Raw genomic sequence first — 17,515 nt, 5'->3', positions numbered from 1 at the left:
TTAGGCTAGGCTCTGGTAACTCATGCCTGTAAATCCTAGCTACTCAGGAGGCTGAGATCTAAGGATCATGGTTCAAAGCCTGCCCAGGCAGGAAAGTCTATGAGACTCTTATCTCCAATAAACCACCAGAAAACCAGAAATAGTGCTGTATGTCAGAGTGCTAGCCTTGAGCTGAAAAGCTCGGGGACAGCGCCCAGGCCCAGAGTTCAAGCCCCATGACTCACACACACACCCAAAAAAATCATGAGTCTCTTAGCCAGGTACTGATGGCTTATACCTAAAATCCTAGTTACTCAGAAGGCTGAGATCTGAAGATCACAGTTCAGAGCCAGACAGACAGATAAGTTCATGAGGGCTGGGAATATGGCCTAGTGGCAGAGTGCCCGCCTCATATACATGAAGCCCTGGTTCGATTACTCAGCACCATATATATAGAAAAGGCCGGAAGTGATGCTGTGGCTCAAGTGGTAGAGTGCTAGCCTTGAGAAAAAAGAGGGCAGGGACAGTGCTCAGACCCTGAGTTCAAGGCCCAGGACTGGAAAAAAAAATAAAAACAATAAAAAAAAAAGAAAAGTCCAATTATCTGCTAAAAAGCCAAGGCTGGTGCTGTGGCTCAAGTGGTAGAGCACCAGCTTTGAGCAAAAGAACTCAGGGACACCCAGGCCCTGCATTCAAGCCCCATGACCAACCAAAAAGAGAGAGAAAGAGAGAGGGAAGGAAGGGAAGGGAGGGTAAGGGAAGGGAAGAACAGTGATGCTCCTGGTAACCAGGCAGCAGTTGTCCTATGTAAATGTCCAGCCTGGTGTGACCCTCACACCAGCAGGGGTGGCACACATTCACTCGCTCACTTGCTGCGGAAATAAATTATGGCTCTTAGCCTAGAGAACCCCAGTCCTATAATTTTTATTTTATTTTTTGCCAATTGTAGAGCTTGAACCGGGCCTGGGTACTGTCCCTGAGCTCTTTTGCTCAAAGCTAGCACTCTATCATTTAAGTAATAGCTCCACTTCTGGTTTTCTGGTGGTTCATTGGAGATAAGAGTCTCACTGGGACTTGTCTGCCTGGGCTGGCTTTGAACCGCGATCCTCAGATCTCAGCCTCCTGAGTAGCTAGGATGACAGGTGTGAGCCACCAGTGCCCAGAGATTCTGGGTTCTTGATACAGCCATGGAAGAATGACCAGGCTGAACCCACAGGATGGGCAGGCCTGAGTGAGTCCCTTTCTCCTGACTCTCCTCCAGGGAACAGTGGGCCTTTCCAAATATTGTTGGTGGTAATGATGAAATACCAGCATTCCAGTCAGAGTTAGGGAAAGTGTGTCACCCAGAAAGTCAAGTTGGTTCTTGGGTGAGCTAAGTGGCTTTAGCTGGCATCAGCAGGATGGGCGAACCACAATCGCTAACCATGTTCCACCAGATGTGTACTCCACAGGAGAACTGTGCTAGAAAGTTCTGTTGGGGAACTGGCTCTATAAAGAATGATTAGAGGGGCTGGGGATATGGCCTAGTGGCAAGAGTGCTTCCCTCATATACACGAGGCCCTGGGTTCAATTCCCCAGCACCACATATACAGAAAATGGCCAGAAGTGGCGCTGTGGCTCAAGTGGCAGAGTGCTAGCCTTGAGCAAAGAGAGCCAGGGACAGTGCTCAGGCCCTGAGTCCAAGCCCCAGGACTGGCCAAAAAAAAGAATGATTAGAAGCTGGGAATGTGAGGAAGCCCTGGGTTCCATTCCTCAGCACCACATAAACAGAAAAAGCCAGAAGTGGCACTGTGGCTCAAGTAGTAGAATGCTAGCCTTGAGTACAGAGAGGCTCAGGGACAGTGCTCAGACCCCGAGTCCAAGCCCCAGGACTGGCAAAAAAAAAAAAAATTTACTTTTGATCATAGTAACACATAGATGATAATTAAATAATAAGAACGTTCTAGAACACACATGGGGGGCAGTTTGCCGAAGTGGACAGGAAAAGGTGACATCCATGCTAAGACTGATGGGTTGAGAAGGAGCTAGACAAGGGCCACATTGACCTGCAGGAGCCCTAGAGCTGAGCCAAAGGAAAAGGAAGAGGGAAGGAAGGACAAAAGAGGGGAAGGAAACAGGGTACCTGGGAGCCAGGGAAGGTGATGGAGAGACAGCTTGATTTGGCTTTCCCAATTCTGCATCAGGTTGCTGAGTGTGGGGAGACTCTGATAGGACAGGACACTTATCAGGGGTCTCTGGAGAGCGTTGGGTGGGGCTCTGGGTGTGCAAAGCATCATGGGAGTAGGGCCAGGTAGGGAGGTACTAACCTAGCATCCCAAGCAATGAGTGTAGAGACCTGGAGAAGGGCCCTGGAAGGGGGTGGTGGCAGCTCATGGCTAATGCTTCTCCCCAGGGTGGGGCAGGATCTGGAGGCCCTCTGGGAACTGACTAAACAAGGTTACAGCCTGACTCACAGTAGAAACTGGGACAACCCCTTCCCACACACTTCCAAAGTCCTACTAGGGACAGTGAAAGTAAATTAGCAGGCTCTGGGGCCTGAACCCCTCTGAACCCCAATGTTGGTTGCCCACAGCCAGGTTCTGCCTGCATGTGGCTGCCTCCACCCAGGCCTTCTGCCCTGAGTGCCTTCTTGAAACTCCCATGGCCACATGTTTCTGCCCTCTTCCCAATCCCATGAAGCTGGGAATGTCTGTGTCCCATTTCATCTGGTCATGAGATTGAGATTCCTTAGAGGACAGGGAGCATATGAAACACTGCTTATCTAGGACACCCCACATCTACTTCAAGATTCAAACAAGGAGCCAGATGTGCTAGCTCAGGAGACTAAGACCTGAGAATTACAGTTTGAAGCCAGGTGGGACAGAAAAGTCCTTGAGATTCTTAACTTCAGTTAACCACTAGAGAACTGGAAAGGGAGCTGTAGCTTAAAGTGGTAGAGCACTAGCTCTGAGTAAAAAAGCTCGAGGAGGGCTGGGAATATGGCCTAGCAGTACAGTGCTTGTCTTGCATGCATGAAGCCCTGGTTCCAATTCCTCAGCACCACATAAACAGAAAAAGCTGGAAGTGACACTGTGGCTCAAGTGGTAGAGTGCTAGCTTTGAGCAAAAAGGAAGCCAGGGACAGTGCTCAGGCCCCGAGTCCAAGCCCCAGGACTGGCAATGAAATAAATAAAAGAAAACTCAGTGACAGCCTCCAGGACCTGAGTTCAAACCTTACAACTGAAAATAAACAAACAAATAACAAAATTTTATAAAATAACCAGCAAAAAGCCACACTGGAGTCTTGGCTCAGGTGGTAGAGAATTGTGCAACATGAATTCAAATCTCAGGACATCACCAGAAAACAAAAAACAAAAACAAAAGTCAAGCCAGGAGCAAAGTGTGGTGATAAGTACCTGGAATCTCAGTGCTTAAAAGGCTAAGACAGAAATATAGTCAATTCAAGCCCAGCCTGGGTCATCTATGTATCCACTTCAGGCAAGCCTATGCTACATAATGAAGTCGTGTCTCAAAAAACAGGCTTTTAGGTCAGGTGCCAGTGGCTCATGCCTGTAATCCTAGCTGCTCAGGAGGCTGAAATCTGAGCATCACAGTATGCCCGGAAAGGGAAAGTCTGTAAGACTTTTTTCCACCCATTCCTGGGGTTTGAACTCAGGGCCTGGGCACTATCCCTGAGCCTCTCTTGTGCCCAAGGCTAGCCAGCACTCTGCCACTTGGCGTTTTCTGTGTATGTGGTACTGAGGAATCAAATCCAGGGCTTCATGCATGCGAGGCAAGCACTCTACCACTAAGTCATGTTCCCAGGCCTGTGAGACTCTTATCTCCAATAAACTACTCAGGAAAAGCTGGAAGTAGCACTGTGCCTCAAATGGTAGAGCTCTAGCCTTGGGCATGAAGAGGCTCCGGGACAGCGTCCACACCCTGAGTTCAAGTCCCAGAACCGACAAAAAAAAAGACTGTGGCAAAGTGGCTGAGGACAGGACTCGAACCCACGGCTTTTCAGGCTCTCCAGTTTATCCTGGCAATGGCGCCATCCTCTGACTCCTTCCCCTTCAGCTCCATCTCCATCCTAGTCCCGCCCCCGTCCGCCCCGCCCGAGCACGCCGCCCAGCGTCCCGGAAGTCCGTTTGGCGAGGGGTGGCGCGGAGCACGCCGGGAGTTGTAGTTCCTGAGTTGGACGGAAGCCGAAGCGAACGCGCGGCGGCATGTGGCCCTCAGTGTCGGTGCGGGAGGCCTTGGTGGTGGCGGGCCGGTGTCGCGCTTTGGGGCCTCGCCTCGTTGCCCGCGTCCCCGCAAGGTGGACGCCGGTGAGCGGCCGGGCCCTGCAGCGAAGCCTGCACGCATCGGCGGCCCGTCCTCTCCCGCTTATTCCCATTGTGGTGGAGCAGACGGTACGGCGGCTCGGCGGGGACATGGCCCGGGGCTGGGGGGAGGGGCCCCCCAGTGGCTCCCTGACCTCTCACCTCCGACATCTCATCTTCGTCTTTCCCCCCCCCCACTCCTCGCCCTCCCCCTTGCCCCCCCCCAGGGTCGTGGTGAGCGCGCCTATGACATCTACTCACGGCTGCTGCGGGAGCGCATCGTGTGCGTGATGGGCCCGGTGAGCTCCCCGCGCCGCCCCGGCCCCCTGCGCCCCGGGCCCCAGCCCGAGGCCGAGCCCCTCAGTTACTCCGCGATCTTCCCCTGTCACCCACAACCCCCAGGACCCCAGGTTCCCCTCCTCCCTAGGCGGCAGCCCCCGCCCTAACCGTGTTGACCCCACCGCTACCCGCATCCCGATCCACCCCCCCCCCCCCGACAGTTCCAGGCCGGGGGCCCCCTGTTTCCCAGCCCCACCCCCACCCCCTCACCGCCCCCGGGTCCTGAACTCTTTTCACCTCCACCACTCCCTCTTTTTGTGTATGTGCTGGTTCTGGGGCTGGAACTCAATGCCTGGGTGCTGTCCCTGAACTTTTTTGCTCGAGGCTGTTACTCTGTGATTTGAGGCACAGCTACACTTCTGACTTTTGGGGGATTCATTGGTGATAAGTCTTACAGACTTTGCTGCCCAGGCTGCCTTCGAACCCCAGTCCTCAGATTGCAGCTTCCTGAGTAGCTAAGATAATAGGCATGAAAAACCACCGTTGCCCCCCATTCCTGACCCTTCTTATTGGGGCTCTGCCCCCACTCCCCCCCCCCCCCCCACTTCCTGATTCCCTGGTCCAGCTCCCCTTGCCCTTCCCTTAAATCTTCTCCCACCCCCAATCCGGGGACACCCCACCCCCCTCTCCCCATGTACAGATCGATGACAGTTTGGCCAGCCTGGTTATTGCACAGTTGCTGTTCCTACAGTCGGAGAGCAACAAGAAGCCCATCCACATGTACATCAACAGCCCTGGTGAGCAGGGCCTTTGTCTGGGCAGGGCTGCTCCTCGGGAGGTGCCAGGGCTCTGATTAGGGATGGCCCCACTGAAGCAAAGTTGTGAACATTCTCCAGAAATCCCAGAGTATCTTGAAACTGTAAAAACGTGCCTGTTGTGCTCACCCCCATCCCCCAATACTGAAGTTTGAACAAGGCCTTATGCATGGTAGGCAGGTTCTCTACCACTTGAGCTACTCTTTTTTCTTTAGTTTTCCAGATAGGGATAGTCTGGCACTCCATCACAATCTTCCTACCTCTGCCCCCTGCACAGTTAGTATGACAGGTGTGTAGCACAGAGCCCAATTTATGGGTTGAGATGGGGGTCCAGTTAATTTTTTGCCCAGGCTGGCCTAGAGCCTTGATCTTCCTGATCATCATCTGCCAAATCAAGACCCATATCGCCTGATGTATTTTTTTTCTTTTTCTTGCCAGTCTTGAACTCAGGGCCTGAGCACTATCCCTGGCTTTGCTCAAGGCTAGTACTCTATCACCACTTGAGCCACAGCACCATTTCCAGCTTTTTCTGTTTATGTGGTGCTGAGAAATCAAACCCAGGGCTGTATGCATGCTAGGCAAGCACTCTACCGCTAAGCCACATTCCTAGCCCCACACATACCGTTTTTTACCAACTTGATATGATCCACATTTTGAAATTGCTTATTTTTTTCCAAGTGTGGCAGTATACATTTGTATTCCCAGCACTTATGAATCTGAGGCAAGAGGGCCATGAGTTCAAGGCCAGCCTAGACGCAGAATGAGACCCTGTTTCAAACAGATAAAAAAGAATTGCTGGGACTGGGGATATGGCCTAGTGGTAGAGTGCTTTGTCTCACATACATGAAGCCCTAGGTTCGATTCCTCAGCACCACATATACTGAAAAAAGCCAGAAGTGGTGCTGTGGCTCAAGAGGTGGAGTGATAGCCTTGAGCAAAAAGAAGCCAGGGACAGTGCTAAGGTGCTGAGTTCAAACCCCAGGATGGGCAAAAAAAAAAAAGAATTGCTTCTTATTTTTCTTCTCCCCTTCCTAAGAAAAACATAGCTGATCTGGATCAAGTACTTAATATATGCCAGACAATTTTCAACCAGATTTTTTCCATCCTTACTGCAACTAGTAGGCATGGTTTAGTTATCTCCAATCTCTGTGGAGAAACTATGGCTCAGAGAAGCTGAGTAACTTGTCCAAGGCCACACAGAGGATAAACTGCCCAGCCGCAGTTCACACAGTAATCGCTGCAGGAAGATGACAGAATTTTCCATCTTAGGTACCACTCTCCTCTTTGTTGTTTCTCATGGAAAATTGCTAAATCTGGCCCTCTTGGCCTCATGTCCAAATATGGTGATGGTCAGCTAGCTCAGATCCACCCCCCCCCATGACCCCATGACCCCCTTTCTGTCATTTCTCCACCCCTGGGCCATTTACACTTATGATCTTTGCTTGAAATGACAGCTCTCAGAGCCCTCCCTGGGGCCGGGTGGAGTGGCTTGGGGGAGAAGCTGGCATGACCCCTCATCTGCACCTCTACCCGCAGGTGGCGTGGTGACGGCAGGCCTGGCCATCTATGACACCATGCAGTACATACTGAACCCCATCTGCACGTGGTGCGTGGGCCAGGCTGCCAGCATGGGCTCTCTGCTTCTTGCCGCCGGCAGCCCGGGAATGCGACACTCACTCCCCAATTCCCGAATCATGATCCACCAACCCTCAGGGGGTGCCCGGGTGAGTGAAGGCCTAAATGCGTCTCTCTTGGGATGCCAGGGAAGGTCTGGACAGCAGTGACTGGGCAGAAATATGGTGTGGAGTCTAGATTTTGTCTTTTTGCTGCTACTGCGATTTGAATTCAGGGCCTTGCATTCACTGGGCTGGTGCTCTGCCATTTGAGCCATGCCTCCAGTCTGGTGTTTTGCTGATTAGCTTGGACTTTTTCTGCCTGGGCTGGCTTTGCCTCTCCATCCTCAGATGTCAGCCTCCTGAGTAGCTGTGATTACAGGTAGGAGCCACCACAGGTTTCAAGGCAAAAGCCGAGTACCAGTCCAGTGTGCACAAGGCCTTGGGTTCATCCCCAGAATGGCAAAAGAAAAAAAAAAGAAAACATTCAAAGAAAGTACATGGTCCTAAGGGCCAAGCAGGATGTGAGGGGACTGGCAGAGTCCTCCAAAGCCCAGTGCTCACCCTCCTGCTCCCCTCCACCGCTCAGGGCCAAGCCACAGACATCGCCATCCAAGCAGAGGAGATCCTGAAGCTCAAAAGGCAGCTGTACAACATCTACGCCAAGCACACCAAGCAGAGCCTACAGGTGATTGGTGAGTGCCCACGCTGGCCTTGCCCCGTGCCAGCCCTGCCCCCTGCCTCGTGGGAACAGAGCCCTTCTATCTGAGCAATGTGCCCAGGGGTGCGGGTGGTAGCCATCTTGCCTGTTCTATCCCCAGACCTCAGTGCTGGGTGCAGGGTGTGGTTCAGTGTTGCTCCCGGGGAGTACCACAGCACAGAGGAATCTCCCCCACTGCCAGTGAAATACGAGCTGACACTCTCATTTCATATATCTAAACCACAGTAAAATCTGGAAGGGTGCGGTAGTCACACCTGTGCCCCCGGCACTGGGGAGGTGAGGCGAGAGGATCCAGACTCCAAAGCCAGCCTAGGCTAGCAAGTCCCCACACTACCACAGCAGGAACAGCTGCTGTGTACTGTAACAACAATGCCTGTTCTGGAGCGTGGGGGGTTGTGGTGCGAGTCGGCCCCACAGGAGTTCAGGATGCTGGCCATGCTTCTACTTGCTGATTGGGATGTTGGTCACATAGGTCTAATACAAAGTAGGAAAGAAAAACTGAAATCCTTGTTGTACTGTTGGGGAGACAAGATGCAGAGGGGAAGGCTGAGGCCATACCAAGCCTGGCAGAACCAGAACTGTCTCCCTAGCTTGTGGCTAGAAGCCAAGATTATGGTCCAGCAGATCTGGTTCTTAGCTTGCAGATGGCTCCCTGCCTTCTCCTCTCATTGTCACATGACCATCCCCTTGCCCATAAGAAGTCTCTTCTGTATGCCTATAATCCTAGCAACTCAGGAGGCTGAGATCTGAGGATCACAGTTCGAAGCTAGCCCAGGCCAGAAAGCCTGTGAAACTCTTATCTCGGGTTAGGAATATGGCTTAGTGGTCGAGTGCTCGCTTTGCATGCATGAAGCCCTGGGTTCGATTCCTCAGCACCACATAAACAGAAAAGGCTGGAAGTGGTGCTGTGGCTCAAGTGGTAGAGTGCTAGCCTTGAGCAAAAAGGAAGCCAGGGACAGTGCTCAGGCCCTGAGTCCAAGCCCCAGGACTGGCCAAAAAAAAGAAGAAGAAAAGAAACTCTTATCTCCAGTTAACCAGCAAAAAGAAAGCTACAGAACAGTGCCCAGTCCCTGAGATCAAGCTCTAGCACTAGCACCAGTGTGCGCACACACACTCACACACACACAGATTTCTGTTTTGACAAGGGGCACTGACTCCATCCCTGGGGACCCCACCCTTATGACTTCAGGACCTTCCCAGGCCCCATCTCCAAATGCCATCCTACTGGGGCTTGGGGTCCACATAGGAGTCTGGGGAGCTCTGCGCCTGGCCCCAGGCCTCTGCTCTTACCAGGTGCTCTGCCTCCCACAGAGTCGGCCATGGAGAGGGACCGCTACATGAGCCCCATGGAGGCGCAGGAGTTCGGCATCTTGGACAAGGTTCTGGTCCACCCACCCCAGGATGGTGAGGATGAGCCAGAGCTGGTACAGAAGGAGCCTGCCACACCACCAACAGACCCACCGGCCCCAGCTAGCACCTGAGTACCTGCTCCCGCTGCTGTGCACAGAGGGACCCCTTGAGGAACTCTGGACGTTGGGGTGCCCCCTGGATGGGCAGCCTGGCGGAGACACTGTGATTTTAGATTAAATCTTCATGGTCTTCTGCACAAACCTTGGTTCACTGCCCTGTGATGGTATGCTCGCCCCCGGGTACCACCCAGCCTCTGGCCGCTCAGTGCTCCTCACTCCAGACCTTGGACCACCCCTTCCTCAGCAAACCCCTCAGCATGGACGAAGGCCCATGCTGTAGGGAAAACACAAACGGGGGCTCCAATGGCTCACAGTGCTCTCGTGGGGCAGTCAGAGAAGGAGCTGCTGTTCTAAATGAAGTGGTCAGGGAAGGCCTTGCCAAGACATTCCAGCTAACCCCTGAAGAAGTCAGGAGGGGCCATGTGTGTGAACTCGAAAGGAGCAATCGGTAGAGGGCACAGCCAGTGCCAAGGCCCTGTGGCAGACCCACATCTAGCCTGTGGGGGGAAACCAGGAGTCCAGAGGCCAAGGGAGAGTAGAGGAGAGAGGAGATCAAGAACTGGAGGCTGAGATCTAGAGGATCAAGTTTCAAAGCCAGCTTGGACAGAAAAGTCCATGAGACTCCCCCAAAACTACCATCAAAAAGCTAGGCTAGGGCTGGGATTGCGGCTTAGCAGTACAGTGCTTGCCTAACATGCATGAAGCCCTGGGTTCGATTCCTCAACACCACATAAACGGAAAACGCTGGAAGTGGTGCTGTGGCTCAAGTAGTAGAGTGCTAGCCTTGAGTAAAAAGAAGCCTGTGACAGTGCTCAGGCCCTGAGTCCAAGACCCAGGACTGGCCAAAAAAAAAAAGCTAGGCTGGAGGCCAGGAATGTGGCTTAGTGGTAGAGTGTTTGCCTAACTAACATGCATGAAACCCTGGATTCAGTTTATAATACCACAACAGAAAAAGCCAAAAGTGGCGCTGTGGCTCAAATGGTAGAGCACTAGCTTTGAGGGGGGAGAACAAAAAGCTCGCCAGGTGCGGACAGCTCACACCTCTAATACTAGCTACTTAGGAGGCTGAGATCTGAGGATCTCAGTTCAAAGCCAGCCTGGGGAAGGAAAGTCTGTGAGACTCATCCCCCAATGAACCATCAGAAAACCAGAAATGGTGCTGTGGCTGAAGTGGTAGAGTGCTCACCTTGAGCTGAAGAGCTCAGGGACAGTGCCCGGGCCCAGAGTTCAAGCCCCAGGATTGGCAAGAGAAAAAAAAAAAAAAAAAAGCTAGACCAGAGGCACGCAGGAGGTAGAGTGCCATCAGGGTAAGCAAGCCAAGCAATGGAACATAAGGCCCTGAGTTTAGACCCCAGTACCATCTTTCTAAATCCCTGCCCCACCCCCACCCAAAAGGAGGAAGGAGCATGGTGGCTCATACATGTAATCTCAGCACTCAGGAGTTCAAGACCAGCCTGGAATGACTGTGTAACCGTTTTATTTAGAAAGCATGGCCATACCACAGAGTAATGTCACCATGTGAGGTTTTATTTTATTCATTTTTTTTTTTTTTTTTGCCAGTCCTGGGCCTTGGACTCAGGGCCTGAGCACTGTCCCTGGCTTCTCTTTGCTCAAGGCTAGCACTCTGCCACTTGAGCCACAGAGCCACTTCTGGCCGTTTTCTATATATGTGGTGCTGGGGAATCGAACCCAGGGCTTCATGTATACGAAGCAAGCACTCTTGCCACTAGGCCTGTTTTGCCAAGTCGCGAAACCACCACCAAGAAGACCACCGAGACTCAGACATTCCGAAATGCAAAAGCAAGGCAAGGCTTTATTTAAGCGAGCTGCAACTCGGGCCTCGTTCTACCCACCGACACAGCGGAGGTTAGGAGGCAGCCTCGAGCTACGATTACACAGGGCTTATAAAGGCAAAAAACAGGGGCTGGGGATATAGCCTAGTGGCAAGAGTGCCTGCCTCGGATACACGAGGCCCTAGGTTCGATTCCCCGGCACCACATATACAGAAAACGGCCAGAAGCGGCGCTGTGGCTCAAGTGGCAGAGTGCTATGCTAGCCTTGAGCGGGAAGAAGCCAGGGACAGTGCTCAGCCCTGAGTCCAAGGCCCAGGACTGGCCAAAAAATAAAAAATAAAAAAAAATAAAGGCAAAAAACAAAGTTACAACAATCAGGTGTTCAAGCAAGCAAGATTAGGACACAGGTACAAATCTGATTGGCTCAGGGTTCGAGGCACCCCAGGGGTGGTCAGAGTTAAGCATTCCCAGCGGTTAGAGTTCTAGACCAACTGGGCCCTAATGGGCTTATCCTGGGTCTGCTCACAGGGCCTGCTTATCTCAGGTTCATGTGGTAAAGTGGGGTTCATGTGGTAAAGTGGGGTTCATGTGGTAAAGTGGGGCCTGACTTCAAAGTCTGGCACTTCAGGCCATATTCCCAGCCCACCATGTGAGGTTTTAAAAGGACAAGGACAGTGGCTTGTTAGTGACTTGGAGTCAGGGAATGCAGGGGGGATAAGTAATGTGGCACCAATGAAATCATCCAGATGGAGATGAATGGTGGCCTCAACGTGGTGGAGTGAGAGGAAGCTAGGCTTTAGCTCTTGAGTGGAAGGAGAGAACCCTATCTGCAGAACCAAGCTGCTGGCCTAAAGCGGCTGGCAAGGTGAAACACAGGATTCCGGGTAGGACAAGGATGTTTCATGGGTGATATTCCATGCAGCTCCTTCAACCTGGGTCAGGGTTGCAGGAATTAGCAGGCACACAGATCTGACTTGGAACTGCTGAGGGCCAGGAGTGGAAGCCAAAAGCCAGGCTGGAGTGGAGACAGAACAGGAAAAAAAAAAATAGTGATAGAAAAGCCTTTCAAGAACTGGTTTCTGAGGGCAGAGAGAGATGAGGTTCGTGTGCATGCGCGCATGCCCGTGTGTGTTTAATTCATAGCATTTGGGGGGCCACATTCGTCTGTTTGCTTTAACTTTGAACATTTAAAAACACATGGGCAGGGGCTGAGAATATGGCCTAGTGGCAAGAGTGCTCGCCTCACATACATGAAGCCCTAGGTTTGATTCCTGAGCACCACATATATAGAAAAAGCCAGAAGTGGCACTGTGGCTCAGGTTGGTAGAGTGCTAGCCTTGAGCAAAAAGAAGCCAGGGACAGTGCTCAGGCCCTGAGTTCAAGCCCCAGGACTGGCAAAAATAAATAAATAAATAAATAAAAATAAAACACATGGGCAGCAGAGAACAAGTGCTGATCCCCCTCTGCCCGTGCCTGCCCAGTCCACCCATCCCATGACCAGTTGAACCAGTTGATGACTAGCTCTTGCCCAAACTATGAGTGACTTAGAAGCAAATCCAAGGTATCTTCTTATGTATTTCGGTAGTAATTTCCAAAACACGGGATCGTCAAATAAGACAACCACAATGCCATGTTCAAACCAAACTGGATGTCATTTTCAAGCCCAAACAACAAAACAACAACAAACTACTGAAAAGGGGAAATGCTTCCACCTTTGATCCAGCCCCTTACTGTGCAAACTGGGCTTCCGTACACTTGACCCCTCATCTCACCGTCACTGCATTCTGCCCTTGACCTCTAACCCTAGCCAACTCCACAACATTGACTTAAGCCCACATCTTCCTAAGACTCCCGGACCCGGAGGTCAAGTAAAGGAGTTGGGGCTAAGGCCGAGCTGTTGACGGGCTTTCGGCACAACCAATAAAATCTAAGCTACTGAGCTGGCCCGCGAGGAGACGGGCTCTGACAGAGCCAATAGCTTGGGAGGACGAGCAGGGAGCAACCAGTAGCTTTGAGCGAGAGGCGGGACCCTGAGAAAAGCCAATCGCTGGAGGGGCCTGACGGACCACAGCCAATGGCTCTATGGAGAGGGCGTGGCCCTAACCCCGGCCTCTCAGGACCCGGCAGGAGGGCTATGGCCGGGAGTGGGCGGCTGGCGCTGCGGACGCTGCCTGGGTCTGGCTGGGTACGGGGCTCGTGCCCCGCGGTGCTGAGTCGTCTGCAGGATGCGGCCGTGGTGCGGCCTGGCTTCCTGAGCAAGGGAGAGGAGGAGACGTTGAGCCGCGAGCTGGAACCCGAGCTGCGCCGTCGCCGCTACGAATACGATCACTGGGACGCGGTGAGGCCGGCGAGGGAGGGCGGGGTCGTGCTGGGGGCGGGGCCGTGATGAGAACGGTACTTCAAACGGGGGCTGGGGCTCCGCCAGGGGCGGGCCACCGTGGGAACACTATTCCAGGCAGGGGTGGGGCCTGCTGTCCGGGGGCGGGGCACGCAGCTTCGGGACTGGGGACCGGAGGCCTCCCAGAGGCGGCCGGACCATGCTGTGGGTGGCACCTAAAAATGTGGCCTGGGACGGATCTGTGGCGGGGCGGAACCTGGAATTCAGGCAGAGGGATGGGAGCTGTGGGATGAGGGAACCTCGGGGCCGGAGGACACCTTGGAAATGAGGGCAGGGACATAACTGGAGGCAGGATCCAGGGCTTAATCGTTGTTGCCGCCCAAGGACAGAGGCAGAAAACGGTGTGGGAAGAGATGTGGGGAGGAGCAGCAGTTGGGGGTGGGGCTGGACCTTGAGCAGAGATCCCCATGTGGATTTCAGAAATTGCTAGGACCAGGACCGTGCCTGTGGCTAATGCTAAGTTATAAGAGCCTGTAGATTTCGTGCCTAGATTGTGGCATGAAAGGATGAAGGAAAGGACAGTGGTTGTGCTGGGAAAACCAGTCCCTTGTTCTGAACTTTGCCCAGCCCTGTCTCGTTTCCCTCTCTCGCCCCCAGCTTCCAGGGGATAAAACTCAGGACCTTGCTCATGCCAGGCACACACTCGCGGCTGAGGCCAGCCCTTGACCCCAGCTCTCTGTACAGGCCATCCACGGCTTCCGGGAGACAGAGAAGTCCCGCTGGTCTGAAGCAAGCAGAGCTATTTTGCAGCGAGTACAGTCAGCTGCTTTTGGCCCTGGCCAGACTCTCCTGTCCCCTGTGCACGTGCTGGACCTGGAGCCTCGGGGTTACATCAAGCCCCACGTGGACAGTGTCAAGGTGGGCAGAGACCAGTGGCTCAGGGCCCTCAATTGGGGTACACAGGCTAGGCTAGAGCATGACCTTCTCCCATGCCCTCTTTCAGTTCTGTGGGGCCACCATCGCTGGCCTGTCCTTACTGTCCCCCAGTGTCATGCGGCTGGTGCATACTCAGGAGCCAGGGCAGTGGCTGGAACTTTTGCTGGAGCCAGGCTCTCTCTACATCCTAAGGTACGGCCCTACCCACAAGGCCAGGTGCCAGGAGCCCCCCACTGTGAGTTTGAGACCCTTCTCCTTTGGTCCTGCTATTACCTAGGGCAGACACTGGGGGCAGCAGAGAGACCCAGACTTGGCCTCCCTGGAACTAAGCAGTCCTTGGCACCTACTCACAGCTGTTTTTCTCATGCAGGGGTGTGGCCCGTTATGACTTCTCCCACGAGATCCTCCGGGATGAAGAGTCCTTTTTTGGGGAGCGCCGCATTCCCCGGGGCCGACGCATCTCTGTGATCTGCCGCTCCCTCCCTGAGGCCACAGGACCAGGACAGCCACCTCCAGCCTGCTGATAGCCAGGCTGGTCCCCAGCTTCTCCCACATATTAGACTTTTGGATGAAGCTGCAGAAGGAACAGCCCAGCCATCCCCCACCAGCTGCCTGCGGGACCCAGGGCCTGCACGGGGCAGCCTCTGCCCACCTCGTGCCATGGTGGCTGGTCAGGGCACACACTGGCACACAGTCACAAGGCCAGGAGAGCAGGTTCTTTATTACACTCATTGCCAGTGCCCCAGTCCACCAATCCTTCCTTCTAGTCTTCTCCGCATCCAGGTCTCCAATAAATACTAGCCAAGTGAGGTCTTCAAGCCGTAGCTCTTCTGCTCACGGCTGCGGGGCAGCTGGGTGGCTTCTCCTCAGCCACAGCCACAGGCAGCCGCAGAGAGCTGGGGCAGCCGCTGCCAGCGGAGGCGGTCATCAAGAAAGGCCACGTCGGCATAGCGCGTGGGCCGGCAGCAAGGCCCACCGTGGGTGCGGCCCTGGCCCCGCAGCCAGGCCAGTGTCAGGCCGTGCTGGGTGCGGGCACCACGGAGGCAGCTGCCAGCACAGTAGTGGAAGGTGACCTTATCCTTCGAGGCATAGCCCAAGCCCAGCTCGGCCACCGGCAGGGTCAAGCTCCATAACTGGCAAGCAGCGGCTGGGGCTCGGCGAGGGCGGAGCTGAGGATTGTGGGCACCTGGGGGAGAGAAGGCATTGACTCAGGGCGGGGAGGGGGCAACAGGAAGGCATTGGGGAGTCACTGGGGGTCTTCAGGGGTCCTTACCCAGCGGTGGCCTCCAGGTTCCTCCAGCTTCTTCTGTCTGCTGAGATAAGAATTGCCCTGTTGCCACTGGAGCCTGCTGAGGGGCCTCCAGGCTCCCGCTGAGACCCAGCTGCAGGGACAGGAACAGCAGAGACACGCGCACGACTCTCCCTGTGGCCATTGTGACCAGTCTTGGGCCTGGGGGAGTCCTCGGCCCTTAATTTATTCCCAGCTTCACTCAGGACTTAACCTCTTCACCACCAGCCACCGTAGCCAGGGGCAGGTACGGAGTCCCGCCCAGCTCCTCCCCACGCCACCCACCCAGACATTCCACACACCCATCTCTAACACCTCTGACACCCCCAGTGCCCCCTGATTTACGAATGTCATGCGTGCAGCCAAGGCCAAGCCCCGGACAGGCATCCAGTGTCCCTGTTCCACCATCTGGTGAGAGATAGGGGGCAGAGTCCCCCAGCGGGGGTCCCTCCCTGGGAAGGCAGTTGGATGGCTCAGGAGCCTCCCCCCATATGTGTCCCATGTGGGGGCAATGTGCAGGGAGGGGCTTGGGCTGCTCTGTCCCCTCCAAGTTCCCACCGGCAGGGATCAAAATATCATAGTCTGTCTCCGGGCCTGGCTGAGCCAGGTTCAAAACAGGAAAAAGGAGAGGCCTGGTGACAGCCCAAGGCTGGGACACAGTGGGCAGGAACTCCCCTTTCTGGAAGGCCAGCCTGAGGACCTCATAGCTGTGACCCCACTTTGGGGTCACTGAGGCACTGGCACTACCGGGTTCAACATGCAAAGTCACTGCCAAACATGGGATCTGGGGCCTTCTGTGCCCTGCCTGGTGCTGCCCAGGAAGGTGGAATCAAGTGGCAGTGCAGTGCCCGGCACTGAGAAGCTCCGGAGAACTCTCAAGACAAAGCACTTAAAGATGCTTCTTTCTATCTGAGGTGCCTGGTACCATCCTGTGGCTCACATCAAGAGGCTGATATCTGAGGATCGCAGTTCGAAGCCAGCCCAGGCAGAAAAGCCCTTGAGACTTTTCTCCAATTAAGCATCAAAAAGCCCAAAGTGTGATCAAGAAAGCTGAGGTGCTGGGTTCAAGCCCAGGTACCAGCAAAAAAGAAAAAGAAAGAAAGGCTGGGGCTGGGAATATGGCTTAGTGGTATAGTGCTTGCCTAGCACCACATACACAGAAAAAGCCAGAAGTGGAGCTGTGGCTCAAGTGGTAGAGTGCCAGCCTTGAGCAAAAAGAAGTCGGGGACAGTGCTCAGACCCTGAGTTCAAGGCCCAGGATTGGAAAAAAAAAAGGCTGTCTAGGAATGTGGCTTAGTGGTAGAATGCTTGCCTAACATGCATGAAGCTCCAGGTTCAATTCCTCAGCACCACATAAACCAAAAAAGCCGCAACTAGTGTTGTGGTTCAAGTGGTAGAGTGCTAGCCTTGAGCAAAACAGAGCTGAGGAATAGTTCCCAGGCCCTGAATTCAAGCCCCCAGGACTGGCAAGGGAAAAAAAAAAAAACAAACTTGAAACATCCCCCAAAATTGTCAAGAATAAAAGCATGCGGGGCTGGGAATATGGTCTACTGGCAAGAGTGCTTACCTCGTGTACATAAAGCCCTAGGTTCGATTCCTCAGCACCACATATTTAGAAAAGGTCAGAAGTGGTGCTATGGCTCAAATTGGCAGCGCAAACTTTTTGCCTTGAGCAAAAGGAAGCCAGGAACAGTGCTCAGTTCAATCCCCAGGACTGGCAAAACAAAACAAAAACACATGCTGCTAGGTGTGGCCAGATGGTAGAATTGATAGTTGTGTGGATTCTTGGGCAACAATGCAACTGCAAATTATGGTCCTCTACCCAAGAATGCCTAAGGGTTAGGAGTTCATCCCAGCAAAGCCTTTATCGCTGGAACCATCCACACAGGTCTGCTTTAGTGACTGTCCCAGGACTAAAACCAGTCATGCAAGGATTTGAACCCAGGCTCTCTGAACCCAAGGCTCCTGCCCTTCACCACTAGGC

General features: G+C 53.7%; 3 protein-coding genes across 4 annotated transcripts; 2 read left to right on the top strand and 1 right to left on the bottom strand.

Annotated features, from left to right (window-relative positions):
- The first annotated feature begins 4,145 nt into the window (after positions 1-4,145).
- LOC125347926 (caseinolytic mitochondrial matrix peptidase proteolytic subunit) lies at positions 4,146-9,327 on the top strand. The gene is made up of 6 exons (XM_048340862.1): positions 4,146-4,369; positions 4,507-4,578; positions 5,259-5,355; positions 6,910-7,097; positions 7,576-7,681; positions 9,019-9,327. The coding sequence occupies exons 1-6, from the start codon at positions 4,184-4,186 to the stop codon at positions 9,186-9,188; spliced, it is 819 nt and encodes a 272-aa protein (XP_048196819.1). The 5' UTR covers positions 4,146-4,183; the 3' UTR covers positions 9,189-9,327.
- Positions 9,328-13,072: 3,745 nt separating this feature from the next.
- On the top strand, positions 13,073-15,061 carry Alkbh7 (alkB homolog 7). Of its 2 annotated transcripts, none has more exons than XM_048341885.1 (4): positions 13,073-13,307; positions 14,052-14,225; positions 14,311-14,435; positions 14,614-15,061. In XM_048341885.1, exons 1-4 carry the CDS (start codon positions 13,104-13,106, stop codon positions 14,765-14,767), a joined length of 657 nt encoding a protein of 218 aa, XP_048197842.1. In that variant the 5' UTR covers positions 13,073-13,103; the 3' UTR covers positions 14,768-15,061. The 2 variants fall into 2 exon arrangements, with proteins under 2 accessions (XP_048197842.1, XP_048197840.1); XM_048341883.1 differs by having other exon boundaries at positions 14,040-14,225.
- Positions 15,062-15,109: 48 nt separating this feature from the next.
- Pspn (persephin) lies at positions 15,110-15,936 on the bottom strand. Its single transcript, XM_048341886.1, has 2 exons — positions 15,517-15,936; positions 15,110-15,429 (listed from the first exon to the last, which is right to left on the bottom strand). Exons 1-2 carry the CDS (start codon positions 15,674-15,676, stop codon positions 15,110-15,112), a joined length of 480 nt encoding a protein of 159 aa, XP_048197843.1. The 5' UTR covers positions 15,677-15,936.
- Positions 15,937-17,515: the final 1,579 nt, after the last annotated feature.

Source organism: Perognathus longimembris, chromosome 3, assembly GCF_023159225.1.
Source record: "Perognathus longimembris pacificus isolate PPM17 chromosome 3, ASM2315922v1, whole genome shotgun sequence".
In the NCBI taxonomy this organism is placed as follows: Eukaryota; Metazoa; Chordata; class Mammalia; order Rodentia; family Heteromyidae; genus Perognathus; species Perognathus longimembris.
Note: the sequence above shows the minus strand (reverse complement) of the source record. Positions and strands in the feature narration are given on the sequence as shown.

What these genes read in the sequence shown, in the direction of transcription:
- Pspn (XM_048341886.1), bottom strand. Translation starts at nt 15,676, where the DNA reads ATGGCCACAGGGAGAGTCGTGCGCGTGTCTCTGCTGTTCCTGTCCCTG. An exon ending in AACCTGGAGGCCACCGCTGG is followed by an intron (nt 15,430 to 15,516) that starts GTAAGGACCCCT and finishes TCTCTCCCCCAG; the next exon opens with GTGCCCACAATCCTCAGCTC.
- Alkbh7 (XM_048341883.1), top strand. Translation starts at nt 13,104, where the DNA reads ATGGCCGGGAGTGGGCGGCTGGCGCTGCGGACGCTGCCTGGGTCTGGC. An exon ending in AATACGATCACTGGGACGCG is followed by an intron (nt 13,308 to 14,039) that starts GTGAGGCCGGCG and finishes CCTTGACCCCAG; the next exon opens with CTCTCTGTACAGGCCATCCA. An exon ending in GGCTCTCTCTACATCCTAAG is followed by an intron (nt 14,436 to 14,613) that starts GTACGGCCCTAC and finishes TTTCTCATGCAG; the next exon opens with GGGTGTGGCCCGTTATGACT.
- LOC125347926 (XM_048340862.1), top strand. Translation starts at nt 4,184, where the DNA reads ATGTGGCCCTCAGTGTCGGTGCGGGAGGCCTTGGTGGTGGCGGGCCGG. An exon ending in CCATTGTGGTGGAGCAGACG is followed by an intron (nt 4,370 to 4,506) that starts GTACGGCGGCTC and finishes GCCCCCCCCCAG; the next exon opens with GGTCGTGGTGAGCGCGCCTA. An exon ending in TCGTGTGCGTGATGGGCCCG is followed by an intron (nt 4,579 to 5,258) that starts GTGAGCTCCCCG and finishes CCCCATGTACAG; the next exon opens with ATCGATGACAGTTTGGCCAG.